Genomic DNA, 18,584 nt, shown 5'->3' on the forward strand with positions numbered 1-18,584 from the left:
AACACTGTAGGTGAAGACAATCTGCACGCCGTTAATGCCAGGGACAGAAGCCAGCAAGATAGGGACATCTTGGCTTGAAGATGAATTTGAAACGTCCTGCCCATGGACAGGCTGGAGTTGTCTCATGCAGGAAAGCTCAGGAAAGAGTGTAATTGAGCAGATGGAATGGCTTTGAAGGTGGATACATCAGTCCTAGAACCTGCGTGCAGTACTTCAGGGAGGGATGATCCGGGGACTGAAGTTGTCAAACCTGACTCTGGAGCTTTGTCAACTGTTGCCAGGGCAGAAAGACCTTGGCCTGAAGGGTATCAAGGAGAGTATCAAAGTACTCCAAGCAATGTAACTGAATCAGAGTTCTGCAGTGTGATTAACACACTGGAGTCCCTGAAGCCAATGCAAGCACCTTTGTGAACAATCCCTGGAGCGAAGGCAAGACCAATGGAAGGGTCACAAACTGACAGGGACTTTCGTCCACTGCAAAACGGATCTGAACAGAGGAAGGATTACCATAGATATTGCTCATTTAGCACTGAACCACACTTTGATCAGATAATTGTGGTGCACCAACAAAAAAGGTAGACTGTTAATGCCAGCAAACTTCAAGTCCCTGCTTAGGGGTCTGGACCAGTCAGCCAAGGTCTAAGAAAAGCCGAAGCAAAACCTAGTTTGAAGGACAGAGCCCATTGAAGGCATAAACGGACTCAGAAATTTCTTCCAATTTCTTACCAGTAGGGTCATTTAATATAGCCATCACGTTCGGTTACGGATCTACGTCACTTCCGGCCTGCCGCACCATCACGTTCTGACACGTTTCGTCATATCCTTACTCATAGTGGTCTATGAGCAAGTCAGGCGTTCTGTCCGACAGTTCCGGAAGTGGTGAGAGCACCATGCGGTATCTGTATTACACTAGGATTGATCATTTGGGCTTCTTGAGGTTTTTAATGTTGTGCGTGCATTACTTGGAGCAAATAAAGTCATTTAACTTGGGTAACATACTATTTGAGCAGATATTTTTCTTCTCTTTCCATATGGTGAAGTGGAGTCTTTCAATTATCCTGGCAACCAATCTTAGGAGGGTGAGTCTTGGAGGAACTTCCTGGTCTAATTAATGGATATCCTCTTGATTATGCTTTAAAAAAGGCAATTTCTGGTGAGTGCACACCTGAGTGGGGCTGCACGGTGGGCTCAGTTTCAACACTTTTTTTTTGTCATGTCACATGAATTAATTTCAACACTGGACTTTAATTTCTTGTTTACCACAGGACTTTTTTTGAGTTTGTTTATATATAATTTTTAAGTCACGGGAACTGTGGACTGTCACAATTTTTTGTGCCATAGTCACCAAGTTGTTTCATAATTATTTTATTTATTTATGTATTTTTTTGTTACAGCAATCATGGTGAAGACAAAGTGACACTATATGAAAAATAATTGATGTTTAATGATAGCATTATGAAATGTATGTGCCACTTGTATTCACTGGATTAGGTGAGATACTAATATTTTTATCTTTAAGCACAGCCTATCCTAACAAAGGGTTAAATATTTAGAAGCTGGCTTCCTGCATTGATAAAAGAGAAGCTCAGTCTCCGGGACATGCTTACCGAGATTATACATAAAAGCTTGTAGTATGCCATGAGGTCTTCTCATGAAAAACATCTTTTAGGGCTGGTTCACACCATAGAAATGCAGTCTGGGTGCGTTTCTGTATGTGCATTTTTAATGCATTACAGTTCATTTTTTCCTCTCTCTTCAACCTAAATAAGGACGTGCATTTTACAGCGTTTTCCAGTACAGTTCAGGAAAAAAATGCAGCATGTTTTTTTTTTGGAACTGGAACGCACTGGAACTGACCACACTGATGTGAACTATGCCATTGGAAACCATGTAACCTACTATCAATGAGTTTTTGATGCAGAAAAAAAAAAACAAAAAACACACACAAAAAAAAAAAAAAAAAAACACACAAAAGAAAAAAACACCGCTGGACTGCAAGTGGTGTGAACTGGGCAAAAAAAAATTTTTTTTTTTTTTTTTTTAAAGTATGTTGTGTGAACATGCATAGTGGGATTTTCACAAATTTGAGAGCAAAAGCAGAAATACAACTTTAAAGAGGACACCATCTAATGTATATTAAAAAAAAAAAAAAAAAAAAAAAAAAAAAAAAACACAATTGATCCAAAACCATTTGTTTCCCTTTAAGCCATATACACTTTTGGCAGCTTAGCCACTCACCTATCAGATCCATTCCAGCAGCACTCAAATTTGTCAAAGATGCAGTCATTTTCATAAAGGGAACAAAGCTTACTTCGAAGATATTCATGAACCTGTGCAATGTTGGAAGCATAGGTTTTGTTACGAAAGTTGGATCATATGGGTAGAAAACTAAGAATATAGAAAGGTAAGCAGATCACAAACTAACCTGATATGTTTCTACCGGCCTGTTCTCCATGTTGAGATCCCAGACTTTGACAGACAGGTAATCTCTGGTCATCATGTAGCGGCCACTATGACTAAACTTGACATCTGATATAGAGGAGATGATTTCAGAGAAAAATGATCTGCTACTGGGATCTTCAGGTTCTTCAAAAACTAGGAAGATAATTTTAAGTCAGTAAATAAGAAGAGGGTAGGTTACTATTAACAATGGAGTTTTAAAAACAAATCCATAGTGGACAAGTTCTTAATCGTAAGGATTGAACGTAAGGATTTGATGGAAATGAAAATTATCAACCTACAGAGGACTGAATTCAGACACCCCGAAAATCAAAGTGAAAAAATGATGCAGCAGGATAGTCCATTCTGCTGAAATTTCATTGAAGCAACTCAAAATGGTACTCAGTAGTATGTGTGGCCCCCACGTATGCATGCCTGACAACATTGAGGCATGCTCCTAATTAGACGACAGATGGTGTCCTGGGGTATTTCCTCCCATATCTGGACCAGGGCATCACTGAGCTCCTGAACAGTCTGAGGTGAAACCTGGAGGCATCGGATGGACTGAAACATGATATCCCAGAGGTGTTCTATTGTATTAAGGTCAGGTGTGGGAGCCATTCAATGACATCAATTCCTTCATCCTCCAGAATTGCCTGCATACTCTCGCCACATAAGGCCGGGCATTGTCATGCACCAGTAGAAACCCTGGACCCACTGCACCAGCGTAGGGTCCCGATACCTAATGGCAGTCAGGGTGCCATTGTCTAGCCTGTAGATGTATGCGCGTCCCCTCCATGGATATGCCTCCCCAGACCATCACTGATCCACCACCAAAACATCATGCTGAATGATTGTACAAGCAGCACAACAATCTCCATGGCTTCTCCAGACCCTTTCATGTCTGTCACATGTGCTCAGGGTGAATCTGCTCTCATCTGTGAAAAGCACAGGGCGCCAGTGGCAGACCTGCCAATTCTGGTGTTCAATGGCAAATGCCAATTGAGCTCTATGGTGCTGGGCAGTGAGCACAGGGCCCACTAGAGAACGTCAGGCCCTCAGGCCACCCTCATGAAGTCTGTTTCTGATTGTTTGGTCAGAGACGTTCACACTAGTGGCCTGCTGGAGGTCATTTTGTACGACTCTGGCAGTGCTCATCCTATTTCTGCTTGCACAAAGGAGCAGATACCGGTCCTGCTGATGGGTTAAGGACCTTCCACGGCCCTGTCCAGCTCTCCTAGAGTAAATGCATGTCTCCTGGAATCTCCTACATGCTGGGAGACAGCAAAACTTCTGGCAATGGCATGTATTGATTGCCATCCTGGAGGAGTTGAACTGCCTGTGCAACCTCTGTAGGGTCCAGGTATCACCTCATGCTACCAGTAGTGACACTGAACCTAGCCAAATGCAAAACTAGTGAAAAACAGTCAGAAAAGATGAGTAGGGAAAAATGTCAGTGGCCTCCACCTGTAAAACAATTCCTGTTTTGGGGTCGTTTAGTTGTTGCCCATCTAGTGCACCTGTTAATTTCATTAACACCAAAGCAGCTGACACTGATTAACAACCCCTTCTGCTACTTAACTGGCCAGATCAACATCCCAGCAGTTTAACTGACCTGATGCTATTAAAAAGTGTATGAAGTTATTTAACATATAAAACCAGCTTTGTACGGTCAATGGACCTTGCCTACGATATAGTCACTTCGTACATTTAAGAACACTGAAGTTAAAGCAAACATCTGTCAAGAAATAAGAACCTGGTAAGTGTATGGCTGGGCAAGGAGCACATTTTCATAATTATTTTCAAATTCTATTGCCACCAGATGCTACAAATAGTTATGAACTTACTCAGCAAGGTACTTAAATACTTAAAAGTGAATGGTACTTTATCAATCATTTATTAGCATCCTGTTTTTGATGTGCCAGAACCATGTCTGGACAAACAAAAATGTTTAGAGAAGGAACTTATCTTACATTTCGAATGTCTATCACAGAGTGCTGCATCTCGCATGTCGCAAAGCCTAATTGTTCCTTTGCTACTGCTGTAGACAAACACGTTACATTGATGAGGATGGAATTCAGCAGCTGTGATAACTTCTGTTAATTCCTCCATGTTGGCAGGCTTAATATCTACAATGTCTGAAAACAGCGTTAAGGACAATTTTCCACATTTCAGTTCAAATTCTCTCAATATGTCACCTGGAATTGAAAGGAATGTAAAAGGGATCCAAAAACTATGGCAAACACATTAAAGAATATGGTTGATTTGATTCAATACTGACACTAGAGTTGTGCCAGACTATGTTCTGCAACCCACAGAAGAATTGTACAGTTAATCCAGGCAATATCAATGGAAGAAATTTAAGAAAAATAAAGCTGCCACTATTAATGTATTGGAAAACTTCAACCCCCTTTTTTTGTCAAGGTTGCATTACACATACCCTGGGGTGTACCCTCCTCTGTGTGGCCAATGATAATGACAAGCTATGTTATTCAAAGAATTTAAACTTTTTTTTTTTTTTTTTTTAAAGAGTGGCTTCTCCGCCCTCTCTAGAGATTATCTGGCTAGCCACAGAACCATCCATGCAGTACCATATCACTGTAATGTAGATCTTCTGAAGAACAACAGAGCACTATTGAGTGAAAGTACCGAAGAGGTGCATGGGCCACCTGGATGAGGCCCTAACCACAACATGCCGCAAGATCTTCAAGTGGGATGATATTGTTACTGACCAGATGACACTGGGACTGAGACAGGGAAGCAGGTGTAGTCCAAAAATAGGTTCAAAGTCAGGGCTGGTAGCAAGCAAGCTTAGTCCAATTAGCAATCCAAGGCCAAGTTCAGGCGGCAATCCCAAACAGTACTCCGGGTACAAGAGCAATCCGACAACAAGGCAGTAGTCAGGCCGATACAAAAATGGAGCCAGGAAGCAAATGCAATCACAAGCACACAGATTCATGTGATTTAAATAGCGTGCCTCCTGCCCTAAGAAACAATTTAGCTAGGGGGTGTGTGGCAAGACCAATTACCCCGCAAACTGATGGAAGCAGCTAGGGGTCAGACAAGACTCGTTACCCAGCAGTGGATGGAAGCAGCTAGGAGCCTAAGAATACTGAGTAAACCTTAATGGGAGAAGCTGGGAGACTACCTAACACCCTAATCAAGCAAAAAGGTATTACAAGGGTTTCAGGTTAAAAAGATTGAAAAAGGCTGCTCTAGAACATGTCCTAGCATTGTTTTTATTTTTGCATTGCTCCTGTATGGTTATCACCAGGCTTGACCAGTATTTTTAGTGGATACACATTGTACTAGTAAAAAAAAAAAAAAAAGATCACTATTCTACTCCTGGGCTAGCATTACACTTTAACTGCCATAAACATAAGGCTTACACAAGCAGTGAGATGCTTTTCTACAAACACTGGAATGCATGTACATTTCATAAGCAGACTGTCAAATTTCACATAAAAGTGACCCAACGGCTCTACAGCTGCCCAATAACTCACACTGACCCCTGACACTGTTGCCCACTGCCCTGTTTCCTAGTCTCCGCTGTACCACCTGTGGGCCTGGGACTGGCATGGTTTGGTGAGGCCAGGCAGAGGGGAAGGGGACCCTGATCCATCCTAACTAGTAAAAAACAAAAAAATAAATAAAAACCTAGGAGGAAGGGTAAATCTACAAAAAGGTAAAAAAGAGAATGCAATGATTTGCAAATCTCAAACTCATATTATTCAAAATGGAGAACATATCAAAAATGTTTAAACTGAGAAAATGTACCATTTAAAGAAAAAAAAAAGGCAATTTTGAAATTGATGGCAGCAACATTTCATAAGTTGGGACAGGGCAACAAAAAGCTGGCAAAGTAAGTGGTACTAACTAGTAGAACTGGAAGAACATTTTACAACTAATGAAGTTAACTAGCAACAGGTCAGCAACATGACTGGATATAAAAAGGGCATTATACAGAGTCAGTGTTTCAATAGTAAAGATGAGCAGAGGTTCACCAACTGTAAAAAAAACTGCATCTAAAAATTATTCCAAATACCCTTATATGTACATAGATATATGCATTGCTGCACACACCAAAACAAGGGGCAATAATTCTAAATTAATCATTTACCATTAAATCTAAACTGATGAACTGTATGGGGCTTGAATATTGTTGCCTATGGATGGAAAGTTTTGCATACAAAAGTCTGTCACTGCTTCAACGAACTGTGCAATTTTAAATGCTTGGCATCCATGTATTCAGAACCACATTTTATATTGTACCAAAACTTAGGTAAATATATTTTATGTGTATGCACTAAAGTTTACTTTAGTGCATTTTTTCCCTTTTAAACACAGAAAATATGGCCTTGATAAATCGGACCAATATTGTGTGACATAAAAAACATTTTCTCTACGGTCTCCGCTTTCAGAAAATATATAATGTGCGAGTATCTTAACGTGTCCAAAAATGCAGAAATAGCTTTGGCAGAAAAAAAAAAAAAAAAAAAAAAAAATGCACCTGGGCTCTCACGATTCAAGAATGCATGAATGTTAAACCCACCATTAACACTTTCGCTGCCAGACCCTGCTCTCCACTTTTAAACTCCGGTGACCACGCCATTTATCTATTTTTACATTTTTTTTTTAATATTTTGTTAATTTTTTTTTTTCCTGGGCAGGGGTTGGGGTGGATGAGATACCAGGGCTCTAAAGAGAGGTCTCTTTTCTGAGAGGTCTCTTTTCTGAGGGGTCTCTTTTCTGAGGGGTCTCTTTTCTGAGGGGTCTCTTTTCTGAGACTGAGAAAGGGACTGAAGACAGTCCCTTCCTCTGCAGCTAAGCTGCACTGTAATGAATGAATAAATAAGGAGTCTGTATAGAGACTAATAGTGATTAATGGACATAGGAGAAATCAGTAGTGATCACTGACGGTGTCCAGTCTAGGAAAGGAAGGGCTCTGGTAAACCAATATTTACAGCTTCCTTGCGTGCCCCAGCAACAGCTGGTGGGAGGGGGAGGAGGGAATGCGGCTGGCAGCACAACGGGGGACAGATTGGGGGATCAGATGAAGGGTGCCATTGCAGGGGTCTGAGGGCACAGGTTCAAAGCCTCTGTGGCTGCCCTATCCCGAAGCCAGTGGGAATGGAGGAAAGCCGGCGGCTGTAGAGTAGCCACAAGGGATTGAGGTTACGGGAGGGGGGTGAATCGGTGCTGTGGGAGTGAATGTGGGAAAGCACTAAATAGCAGCGGCAGGGGGTAGAGAGAATGGAGGAGACACGGGGCTGCAATGGCAGTAGCATTGGTGGTATCGGTGAGGGGGGTGTCACTTTTTAGGTGAACAGCTCTGATCAGTGGATTTTCATCTGTTGATCAGAGCTATTGGAGTCTGCTGAACAATTCTATCAATTTATGGACACTTTTTAACAATTTCTTTACAGCTATAGAACTTACACTACATTGTGCAAGTTAGTTTTAGGTGGCAAACTCCAATTTAGGCCCTTCTTGGTGCAAAACCCATCAAAACGTTAGCCAAGGCCTGGGCTATATGTGCTTTTTACACTAAATGCTCTAATTTTTGCAAGTTACTCCTCATCAGCATATATGTCATCTTCATTAAAACCCCAATTGACCTAGGAAAGAATTATCTTTCAGCAGAGTTTACAAAGGCAACAGTAAATATATCGGTTTTGGTATTATTCATGAATGGAATACCCCAATACACAGGTCACCAGAAAAGGATACTAAAACTTCTATCTGTAATTTCTAAATGCCATAAATTAATTCTCAGGTCATCTGCTGAAAGGTATGTTTCATGATCACTATTTACTGAAATAGAGTTTATATGATATGTATGTGCATTTGCAAATATCCTCCTTGGACTTGCTTCAACCATTAAATCCATGGGTTTCAAAATTGGCACCTGAAAAGGAAAACAAAAAAATCGATAAAAAATTTAAATACAACCTGAAGAGCTACAGTGAGGAACAGAAGTATTTGAACACCCTGTGATTTTGCAAGTTCTCCCACTTAGAAATCATGGAGGGATCTGAAATTCACATTGTAGCTGCATTCCCACTCAGAGACCGAATTTAAAAAAAAAACAAAAAAAAACAGGAAATCACATTATATGATTTTTAAAGAATGTATTTGTCTTGCACTGCTGAACATAAGTATTTGAAGACCTGAGAAAATCAGTGTTAATATTTGGTACAGATACCTTTGTTTGCAATTACAGAGGTCAAACGTTTCCTGTAGTTCTTGACCAGGTTTGCACACACTGCAACAGGGATTTTGGCCCATTCCTCCACCTAGATCTCCTCTAGATCTGTCAGGTTTCGGGGCTGTCACTGAGCAACACGGAGTTTCAGCTCCCTCCAAAGATGTTCTATTGGATTTAGGTCTGGAGACTGGCTAGGCCACTCCAGAACCTTGATATGCTACTTACGGAGCCACTCCTTGGTTATCCTGGCTGTGCGCTTCGGGTCGTAGTCATGTTGGAAGACCCAGCCACGACCCATCTTCAATGCTCTGACAGAGGGAAGGAGGTTGTTGCTCAAAATCTCACAATAAATGGCCCCATTCATCCTCTCTTTAATACAGTGCAGTCGTCATGTCCCCTTTGCAGAAAAGCACCCACAAAGCATGATGTTACCACCCCCATGCTTCACAGTAGGGATGGTGTTCTTGGGATGCAACTCTTCCTTTTTCCTCAAAACACGACAAGTGAAGTTTAGACCAAAAAGTTCTACTTTGGTCTCATCTGACCACATGACTTTCTCCCATGCCTCCTCTGGATCATCCAGATGGTCATTGGCAAACTTCAGAAGGGCCTGGACATGTGATGACTTGAGCAAGGGAACCTTCCGTGCAATGCATGATTTGAAACCATGACAGCGTAGTGTTCTACCGACAGTGACCTTTGAAACTGTGGTCCCAGCTCTCTTCATGTCATTGACCAGCTCCTCCCTTGTAGTTCTGGGCTCATTCCTCACCTTTCTTATCATCAGTGATACCCCACGAGGTGAGATCTTGCATGGAGCCCCAGTCCGAGGGAGACTGACAGTCGTCTTTAGCCTCTTCCATTTTCTAACAATTGCTCCAACAGGTAATCTATTTTCACCAAGCTGCTTGGCAATTTCACCGTAGCCTTTTCCAGCCTTGTGGAGGTCCACACTTTTGTCTCTGATGTCTTTTGACAGCTCTTTGGTCTTGCCCATGGTAGTAGTTGGCGTCTGACTGTGGGGTAGACAGGTGTCTTTAAAGAGCTCAGACAGGTGCCACTAAGTTAGATTAATGGGTGGAGTAGAGGTGGACTTTTTAAAGGCACAGTAATAGGTCTTTGAGAGCCAGAACTCTTGCTGTTTCTTAGGTGTTCAAATACTTATGTTCAGCAGTGCAAGACAAATAAATTCTTTAAAAATCATACAAAGTGATTTTTTTTTTTTTTTTAATTCTGTCTCTCAGAGTGGGAATGCACCTGCAATCTGAATTTCAGACCCCTCCATAATTTCTAAGTGGGAGAACTTGCAAAATTGCAGGGTGTTCAAATACTTCTGTTCCTCACTGTATATCCTACTAAAGGCTCAAATCACTAGGTGATTTTCATTGTGTCATTTCATTACATAATTTAATTTTTTTTTAAACACTAAAATTCACATACCAAACATCCATCTTTTTGAATAAAACACTCCCTCTGATATCCTGAAGTGAGGAATAATCCTCTTATTTTTAGGATTTGTGATGGAATTTAGACTTGTCATTACCTTTTGTCCTGGAAAGTGCTACATATTGGTTCAGTAGAGGGCTTTTAGGTTCCACTAGCCATACTTGCCTTGTCCATACTGCTGCAGCTGCAGTCCCCTACTCTCACCATTCTACTTCTTGTTGATGAGGACCAGTGTCAACCTAACTTCATCTGGCCAGAGACACACCTGTAGTCCTCTGGACTACATATGGTGCATCATCCAGCTTCTTGGGCCCAAGGAAGAAGAGATGGTATTGGCTGCATGACCACTAGTTTGAACCATGAAAGCTGCCTATAGACTGATGTATGCACCCTGAAGATGGGCTTTAAATATCACAAAATTTGTATTTTCTATCTACAACAAAACTTATTTGCTCTCCTCAAACCCCCAGAAGAAGACAGGGCTGCAGGACCCTGGGCATACAGGAGCAAGTAACATTTGCATCACAGCACATTTACCCCCAGACCACCTTTGTGTACACATTTAGTTTGTATTTCTTCTTTATGAGCAGACAAAAAGGTGTTCTGCATACTGAGGGTTTTTTTTTTTTTCCCAACCTTCACGTATAAGCCAACCAACCTACAAGGAAAGCCAAAATTGGTCCATACCCGTAAAGAGGTGATTCTAAATGGATCCCGTAGCCTACCATCGTCGTCTTTCAAGTTGTAGCCTTCTACTCTTTTATCGCGCTCACTTATTTTCCACAACTTTATTGTTTTGTCTGGTAAATAAAAAACACATGTTAAGAGTGCTTATAAAATCAGTTGTGCAGACTGGATAAAAAAAAAAAAAAAAAAAAAAAATGCAGACGGGCAACAATGAACTTCAGAATGTAGAACATGACAATACACAAATTTCTGTGTAAAGATAAAAAAAAAAAAAAAAACCTAACAAATTGTATGTCTCAGCCTTTACCCCAGTGACAGCTGAAGCACATAAGTAAACAATATGAATCATTAAAGTAGCTGTAAACCTCAGATGCTGAAAACATTTTTGAATAATTAAACTTAAGCCTTTAATGAACCCATGTTAAGAATTTTTTTTAAATTTGTCTGCGATACATTCTTGACTGCTCACATTATTGCTGTGTATTCCCAAACGACTCATGGACTTCCTGGTGGGCATGTATAGAGTGGCCGATTCCCCTCTAGCTGCTCCTCTTTGAATTTCCCTTTGAGATTAATAAATATTCTGATTTTCTACTCTTTGTGATGTCAGACGTGTCTATCCCATTCTATACACGGCCAGCAACTGGTCTGAATCGCTCTGAAATAAACAGCGATCACATAACATGCCAGTGGGCATGTATAGGGCAAGGTACATGTCTGGTAGGCAGCTTCACAAAGAGGAGAGGCAGTGCAGCTGGAGGGGAAGCTGCTGCAAGTCAGGGCTGGGGGGGGGGGCGGTTTACACTGACACTGGAAGAGACTGGCACGCCGTAAATTGACCATGCTAGCATGGATCGGATGCCATATTGGCATGGTCAGTTTACTATCAGGAGGAGGGGCAAAAGCAGGATCATCCAGATAATATAAAATAACAGCAGGTGCGATTACAATATTATTGTGAAATACATAGATATACATTAAGGAACCAGTGCAATGTTTTTTATTTTTAGATTTGCAAACACTAAGATTCAAACCAATAATTAAGCAAGGTTTGTAACAAATGCAATGCAAGGGGTGGGGGGTGCGTCTGTTGGCAAAGGAGCTGGTCTATTTCGGCCTAGTAAGAGGACAGGGGAACAAAATGGGGAGTAACTGACAAGATAAAGGCTGAGGAAAGCCCTTTCAGGGAAAAAGAAAAAAAAAAAAAAATATATATATATAATATATATATATATTAATTAATTAGAGGTAAGGGACTGCTCTGTGCAGTATTCATTGAACGTCTTTTACTCATTTAGGGAAGAAAAAATAGCCTTTAATGTCACCTTAAAAACTTAATTCTTTAAATTTCTTTTTACCAACAACTTAGCCAACCAATTGTAGCGTCTATCACGTGGTCTTAAGAGATGCAGTTTTAAAGTGTTTTAGCCATGTTTTTATTGTTCCAATACCGCCTGCCAATGTGTTAGGCAACTCAAACAACTGCAAACAGACAAGACACTATACACCTTCATGTAGGTGTCAAGAATTTAAGGGCATGGTGTACTCTAAGCTTTGCTGTAATGTGCTGCCTCCAATGAATTCAACTGCAATGCTTAAAAAAAAAACACATACTAAATGTGTCAAAAAATGCTATAAACACGTAAGCACATAAGCCCATGTGAAAGAGGCCTATTAGGTTACTTTTGTAGCCTGTAAAAGTGATTAGGTAACTTTACAACTGACCTGATTACTCCAAGTGCAAAGAGCCTAGTCAACAGATAGAACCTACAACTGACAGCTGCAATAGCTTGTTTTAACCCTTTGGATTAGAATGTATAGTACATTCCCTTGGCAGGCAAAGGGTTACAGCCCTTTAGGAAAACTCAAAAAGGTGCAAAAAAGCAAAAACAGAGTTTGATCTTAAAAAAAAAAAAAAGTTAATTTTGTCAGCTATTTTGACATATGTATTGTCTGATTAAGTATTTATCAATAAATCACTTGACTTGCCCAGGTTTGTGACAGCTTAGCTTTAACCCTTTCACTGCCATGGACACATTTCATATGTCAGCAGCAGGTGTGGGGAGGAAGGAGTTTACACACAGACAGTCAGGTGGAAACGATTGGGCAGATTCCTGCAGTGTGATTACATGGATACTATAAACTTCTGAGGGATTGCCCAAAATCATTAGATTCTAATCTACGGAGCACAGAGGGATTAGCCATGATGTGCGAGTCTCATGTTCAAGTCTACACAGTGCAGCCCATTCAGGAAAGGATTATTTTAAACTGCTAATACAGCCATGTAAGAATATTGGATACTATCCTCATGCATTTTCAATAGTAGGTCAAATACTTACCATTGGTGGAGAGTAGAAAATGAGCAGCATTTTGCTGTGGCAACCACCTAATTTTATTTATTTTTTCTTCAATTTCTAGACTTTTTAAGTAGTCAAATTCTGGTTCGTGACTCTGGAACGTACTGTAAACATTGTATTCACCCCTAGAATGAGGACGGTTTTTACTCTGTGGGGAAAAAATACCAAGATTGAACTTCATAAAGAGGTCGGTCATTTTTATTCAGATAAACTGTAAAAAATCTTTTTTTTCTTTATACATTTACAACAAATGGTTTATAAATGCCCATTTTAGTCAGGAAATTCACCCGTTAAAAGATTAGAGGGACAAAACCCCAATTTGTACTGCATTCTTCACTTCTTCTCAAGCACTGATAGAAAGTTACAGGTGTTCTATTTAAAAGATTAAGCCACTGAATAAAACAGAAGGGGCTTTTAAAAGGGGTTCTCAATTTCCAGTTACTTGCCTCATAAGAAGCAGGTAAAGGCTAAAATTGCACAAAGTCTGCTCATCTGCAAGTCTGTGGAATCAGAGGTCTTAAGTGTTTGTTTTACCTGCAAATTTACAACTGACCGAGACTTCAATTCACATTAACAAGCAGGTAAAGTGCTCCAAACAAGCTCTAATGGCTCAGAAGAGGTGAGGTGGTAGAGTGTTAGGAATCATGCACATGGGCACAGTGGGCTATACACAAGAAGCAGCATATTTCTGGGCTCGGGAGTCACAGGTGTTCACACAGAGCTGCAGCCGGCAGCATGTACAAAATATTGACAGGCTGACAGGCCGGCTAAACACAAAACACCTGCGACTTTCAGGGCCAGAAATATACAGCTTCTTGTCAAAGTATGGCCCTCTACATTCATGTACATGAGCCCTTAAGCTGTCCATACATGTGAAAATTTGTTTGAGATCACACATTTTTTCCCTGAAGATCACAAAAGCAATAAATTGATGATTTTGATGGCACGCAAGGAGACTAGATAAAAAAAAATGATTTCAGTTGGCAGTTGAAAAACTTGATTGCCCAGGATTGCTGGAGTATTTTACCCAGTTTCAACTCCATTTTAACTTAACCATTTACCTACCTGGCACTTTTACCCCCTCTTCCTGCCCAGGCTAATTTTTAGCTTTCAATGCTGTTGCAGTTTGAAGGACAATTGCGCAGTCATGCAACACTACCGATATGAAATGTATATCTTTTTCCACAAAAATAGAGCTTTCTTTTGGTGGTATTTAATAACCACTGGATGTTTTATTTTTTGCTAAATGAAAAAGAGACCACAAATTTTGAAAACAAAACGTTTTTCTTAAGTTTCTATTATAACATTTTACAAAACAGGTAATTTTTCTCTTTCACTGATGTGCGTTGATGAGGCAGCACTGACAGGCACAGATTGGGGCTGCACCAATAATCAGTGCCCTGATTATGTGTAGATGTCTCCATTCACAGTTGCCTGTCATTAGCAGTACTGTCCTCATGCCGTGACAGTGTGAAGAAAGTACTGCTGATAACCGGCAAGTGTGTTTACATGGTGATCAGCTTTGATTGGACACAGTTAATCACGTAGTAAAAGGCTGCTGTGTTTGGCCCTTTACTGTGTCATGTGATCAGCTATGTACACAGCTGGACACAACGATCACAGAGTGCCAGTTGCGCGCTTGCTGGACGCGTTCTGGAAGGACGTCATATGACGCCCTCCCAGAACTGCTTGACCACGCTGTAGCCATTATTTGGCTATAGTGTGGTCAAGAAGTGGTTAAAAAAGTAAATTTTGTGCATAGAAAAGTGCATTTGAACAATATGAGCCTAGTTTTGACTTTATAAGTGACAGAATTATTATTATTATTATATAGGATTTATATCGCTCCAACAGCTTTCCGAGTGTTTTACAACAGTACAGTTACAATAGAATTGAAGAGGAATCAGAGGGCCCTGCTCATTAGAGCTTACAAAAGGAGAGGGTCAAGCAATACAAAAGGTAAAACTGTGGGGGATGAGCTGATGGAGAAAATTAAAGTACAGTTGTAAGGTGGAGGCAGGATAGGCTTCTCCAAGAAGGATTTTCCAAGTAACGCCTAAAAGTGGACAAGTAGGAGACAAATAGATTGGGGTAGGGAGCTAAAGAGGATGGGAGAGGCTCAGGAGAAGTCCTGGAGGTGAGCATGGTAAGTGACAAGGGAGCTAGAGAGCAGGAGCTCTTCGAAGGATTGAAGAGAATGATTTGGTTGGTATTTTTAGACTAGGCTAGTGATGTAGCTGGGGGTGGAGTTGAAGATGGTTTTGTGAGAAGTTAACATTTTGAATTTAATTCAATTCTGGTGATTGACTGCTTTATTTGTGATTGCTGGTGAATTAAAAAGGGCTGAAATTGACAAAAAAATTGCCATGTGTATGGTCAGTATATAATATCAGTTCCACGGGAGAATCAATCAGTACAGCCACCACAGCTCAAAGAGTCAGCTATGTGGTAACATTACACCCAGAAACCAAGACTAAAAAAAAAAAAAAAAAAAACAAACCTCTTGTTCCCTTTGAAATATAACCACTCTTCCTCCTTTGTCTCCTGTAGCTAGCAAGTCTCCAGAAAAGTTGAATTCAACAGTTGAAATAATGTCAGCTAGAACAAAAACAGACATTTTAATGTTAAACACCTTGTAGATTGACAAAAACAAAAAACAAACACTGATGTCACAAGAAGTGTACTTTCCGTAAATTATATGCAACTTTACTTGGCAATTTTTGTTAAAAGCACAATTTTATATGAGATAAATATCACCAGAAATCATGACATCAGAGTGATATCAAGCGTATATAACAACACATTCAGGGTCTATTCACACCAGCCATTGCCGGTGTGCTGTGCAATGCAGTGAGATGGCTGCTGTGCCAATCGCCGCACATCACACGGTTAACTTTTTTTTTACCACAAAAATCATCGGCCACCCTATGCTATGAGGCTGAGGACTGCTGGAAAATTAAAAAGGAAGGCCTGCCTTATTGTTTCCAGTGCACATCACAACACAGTAGTGTGACCCAGCCACATAGGAGACAATGCATTCACCCAATGCAGTCCCACCACACCTGGTGTGAAGGGCCCTGGATAGTGTATATATAGAGAGCAAACAGGTCACGTTGACACTTCGCGTTTACATATAGTTGTACACAGAAGACCTAGTTTTGCAAGCAGGACTGATGTTACAGTGAACCAAAAACTAAACGTAGACTGTTAATTTGCCAACTAGAACATCCAAACACAAAATGCTGTTATGCAAGTGGATTTTAGGCATTCTAAAGTCCAATTACAGACCAATCTAAAATTCAATTAAAAAGTAGGTGAACTCAAGACCCCCCCCCCCCCGCAAAAAAATGGAGGTGCAGTCCGAGTACTATAGGCATAACCAGAATATATTCAAATGAAATTGAGTTATTTCTCAAGATCTGTGTCAATTGTTGTCAATTGGTGTTTACACAATAGTGGCTCCATGACAAATAGTTCTCAAGAGTTTGACTGGAGACAGTCTGGGTGCGGCAATGAGTGTCTATATGCATGGCCAGTGACAGGTGAGCTATGAGGAACCATCTAGTTGTAAACTGCCGTTTTTTACAAAATTGTTTATAACCATTATCACTCTTTAAAAAGGGAAGGTAAAGTGTTCATGGTCAGGGCTACCGAAAAATTGTCAAAAAGAAGTATGGTCAAAGCTATTTAGGCTATACTTCTATGGAGCACAGAATTGTTCTGCACTCCTGTGACCCTTTTCAGCCAACAGGGGGCTCAAGCCTACTGTCAGCTGACATCACTCTAAAATGATTTTTATAACTTGTGCAAAAAAATGCAAAAACGGCTCTGGCAGCAAAGGGATGAAGGATAAGCCCTGACCCACCCTTTCCTGAGGAGCAGGCAATCGGTGCTCATTACACTGCAAGGTCTCTCCCCTCCCTGCTAGTCCCTGGGGGCAGTGCTGGAGACAGGCAGAAAGGGGAGGAGATAAACCGTGCAATGTTAAAAATATTAAACGTTTAAGTCGCCATAAAGCCCCTTTTGTTTTTAAAAGCCCCAGATATTCCTAATATCACCTCCGATTTAAATACAGTTTTGGTTAAAATGTATTTTATTTTTTTACCTAGACAAGTAGACTGTCTTGAGGGACAAGTAGATTGGGGCACAGGTTTAGTCCCTGGCCAAATGTATTTTCAAAAATTTCCACACCCCTGTTTAGTCTTTTTATAATGACTTAAAAAACAAAACAAGTCAGTCTACATACACCCCCCCCCTCCCCCCTCCCCCCTCCCCCCTCCCCCCTCCCCCAAGGGCTTAAGATATGACACTTATACCGTTTATATGATATAAAGGAAATGGCATCACTTGATATTTTCCAACATAGGCTATGCATTTGATTACAGTTGGGTATTAAAAATTGCGTATTACATTTTTAAAAAATACAATTTTAAAAAAAGGTTTCAGCAATAAAGATTTTATATCTTCATCCATACAGCAAGAAAAATGCTTGAACATCTTGCCTTTAAAACATTCGTTGTGAATTATTGCTCAAGAAACAAAACTAGAGTAAGAATCTATAAAATTATATCAAATGTGAAATAGTAAAATGGTATTTGCTTCCTTACATGATATGGGGCAGTCTGTATATTGTGGATGTAAATAACTCCCCAATCTGATTGGCTCATTGCTGATCCCTAAAGTTTTACAGCACTGGGAGTGACCATGTGACCAATACATGGTAGCCCCTAACACAGCAAAGCTTCCCTGAGCAAGTGTCTGTTGTGCCATCCAGGCCAATAGAATATCTTCAGTAGTAATTGCCTGGGTAAGGCTGGATTATGGCAGGAACCCACATTGAGTGCTCCTATGCAGAGCTTTGAGACCACAGAGGTCCTTGAGCACCAATGGATTAATCCACACATCTGTCAGTTACATATAGAAAGTCATTATGCCGTGAACTTAATAGGCAGCACAATAGAAAAAAAAAAAAAAAGTGTAGCTTAGCCTTTAGTTTAAAGTGGTATTAAATCCAAAACCAAAATTGTATTATATTGCAGCTTACTAACTGCTACATGTGCAGGACAGCTTGTCCTGTTGAAAAATAACATTCACTGGCCAGATCACTAGGGGAAAAACACAAAAAAAAAAAAAAAAAAAAAAAAACAGTCTAAAAAAGAAACCCAATACAGCTCCCGCAAAGAATTGGTAAGCTGCAATATAATAAAGTGTTTGCTTTTGGGCTTAATACAGTTTTAAAAATACAAAAACCAGTGTCCTCCGTATCAAAAACACATTTCTGAAGTGTCCTTAGCACCATAAAAAGTGAAATGAAATCAAAACAAGCGCCTGATACGTATAGGATACGTTCGAATTTATACTGTTACAAGGAAATACGGGCATGTGCAACAAAAGCAGCTTTAAGCCCTTCCAAAGGCCACTTCCCAGCACGTTAAGAGGATCCAAAT

At 40.4% G+C, this 18,584-nt stretch overlaps 1 protein-coding gene across 1 annotated transcript in view; it reads right to left on the bottom strand.

Moving 5' to 3' along the window:
- PPP2R2D (protein phosphatase 2 regulatory subunit Bdelta) overlaps positions 1 to 18,584 on the bottom strand; it is a 38,222-nt gene that overhangs the window by 4,169 nt on the left and 15,469 nt on the right. Inside the window, exons 3-9 of the mRNA XM_089669300.1 lie at positions 15,638 to 15,735; positions 13,120 to 13,285; positions 10,781 to 10,893; positions 8,170 to 8,347; positions 4,413 to 4,577; positions 2,426 to 2,595; positions 2,239 to 2,330 (exon numbers count right to left, since the gene is read on the bottom strand). Of these exons, the coding sequence (XP_089525426.1) occupies positions 2,239 to 2,330; positions 2,426 to 2,595; positions 4,413 to 4,577; positions 8,170 to 8,347; positions 10,781 to 10,893; positions 13,120 to 13,285; positions 15,638 to 15,735 (982 nt within the window). The remainder of the gene's footprint in view (positions 1 to 2,238; positions 2,331 to 2,425; positions 2,596 to 4,412; positions 4,578 to 8,169; positions 8,348 to 10,780; positions 10,894 to 13,119; positions 13,286 to 15,637; positions 15,736 to 18,584) is intronic.

The sequence above is a fragment of the Staurois parvus genome, unplaced genomic scaffold (assembly GCF_062004578.1).
Source record: "Staurois parvus isolate SC_StPar_1 unplaced genomic scaffold, SC_StPar_1.0 ptg000009l, whole genome shotgun sequence".
Lineage (NCBI taxonomy): Eukaryota > Metazoa > Chordata > Amphibia > Anura > Ranidae > Staurois > Staurois parvus.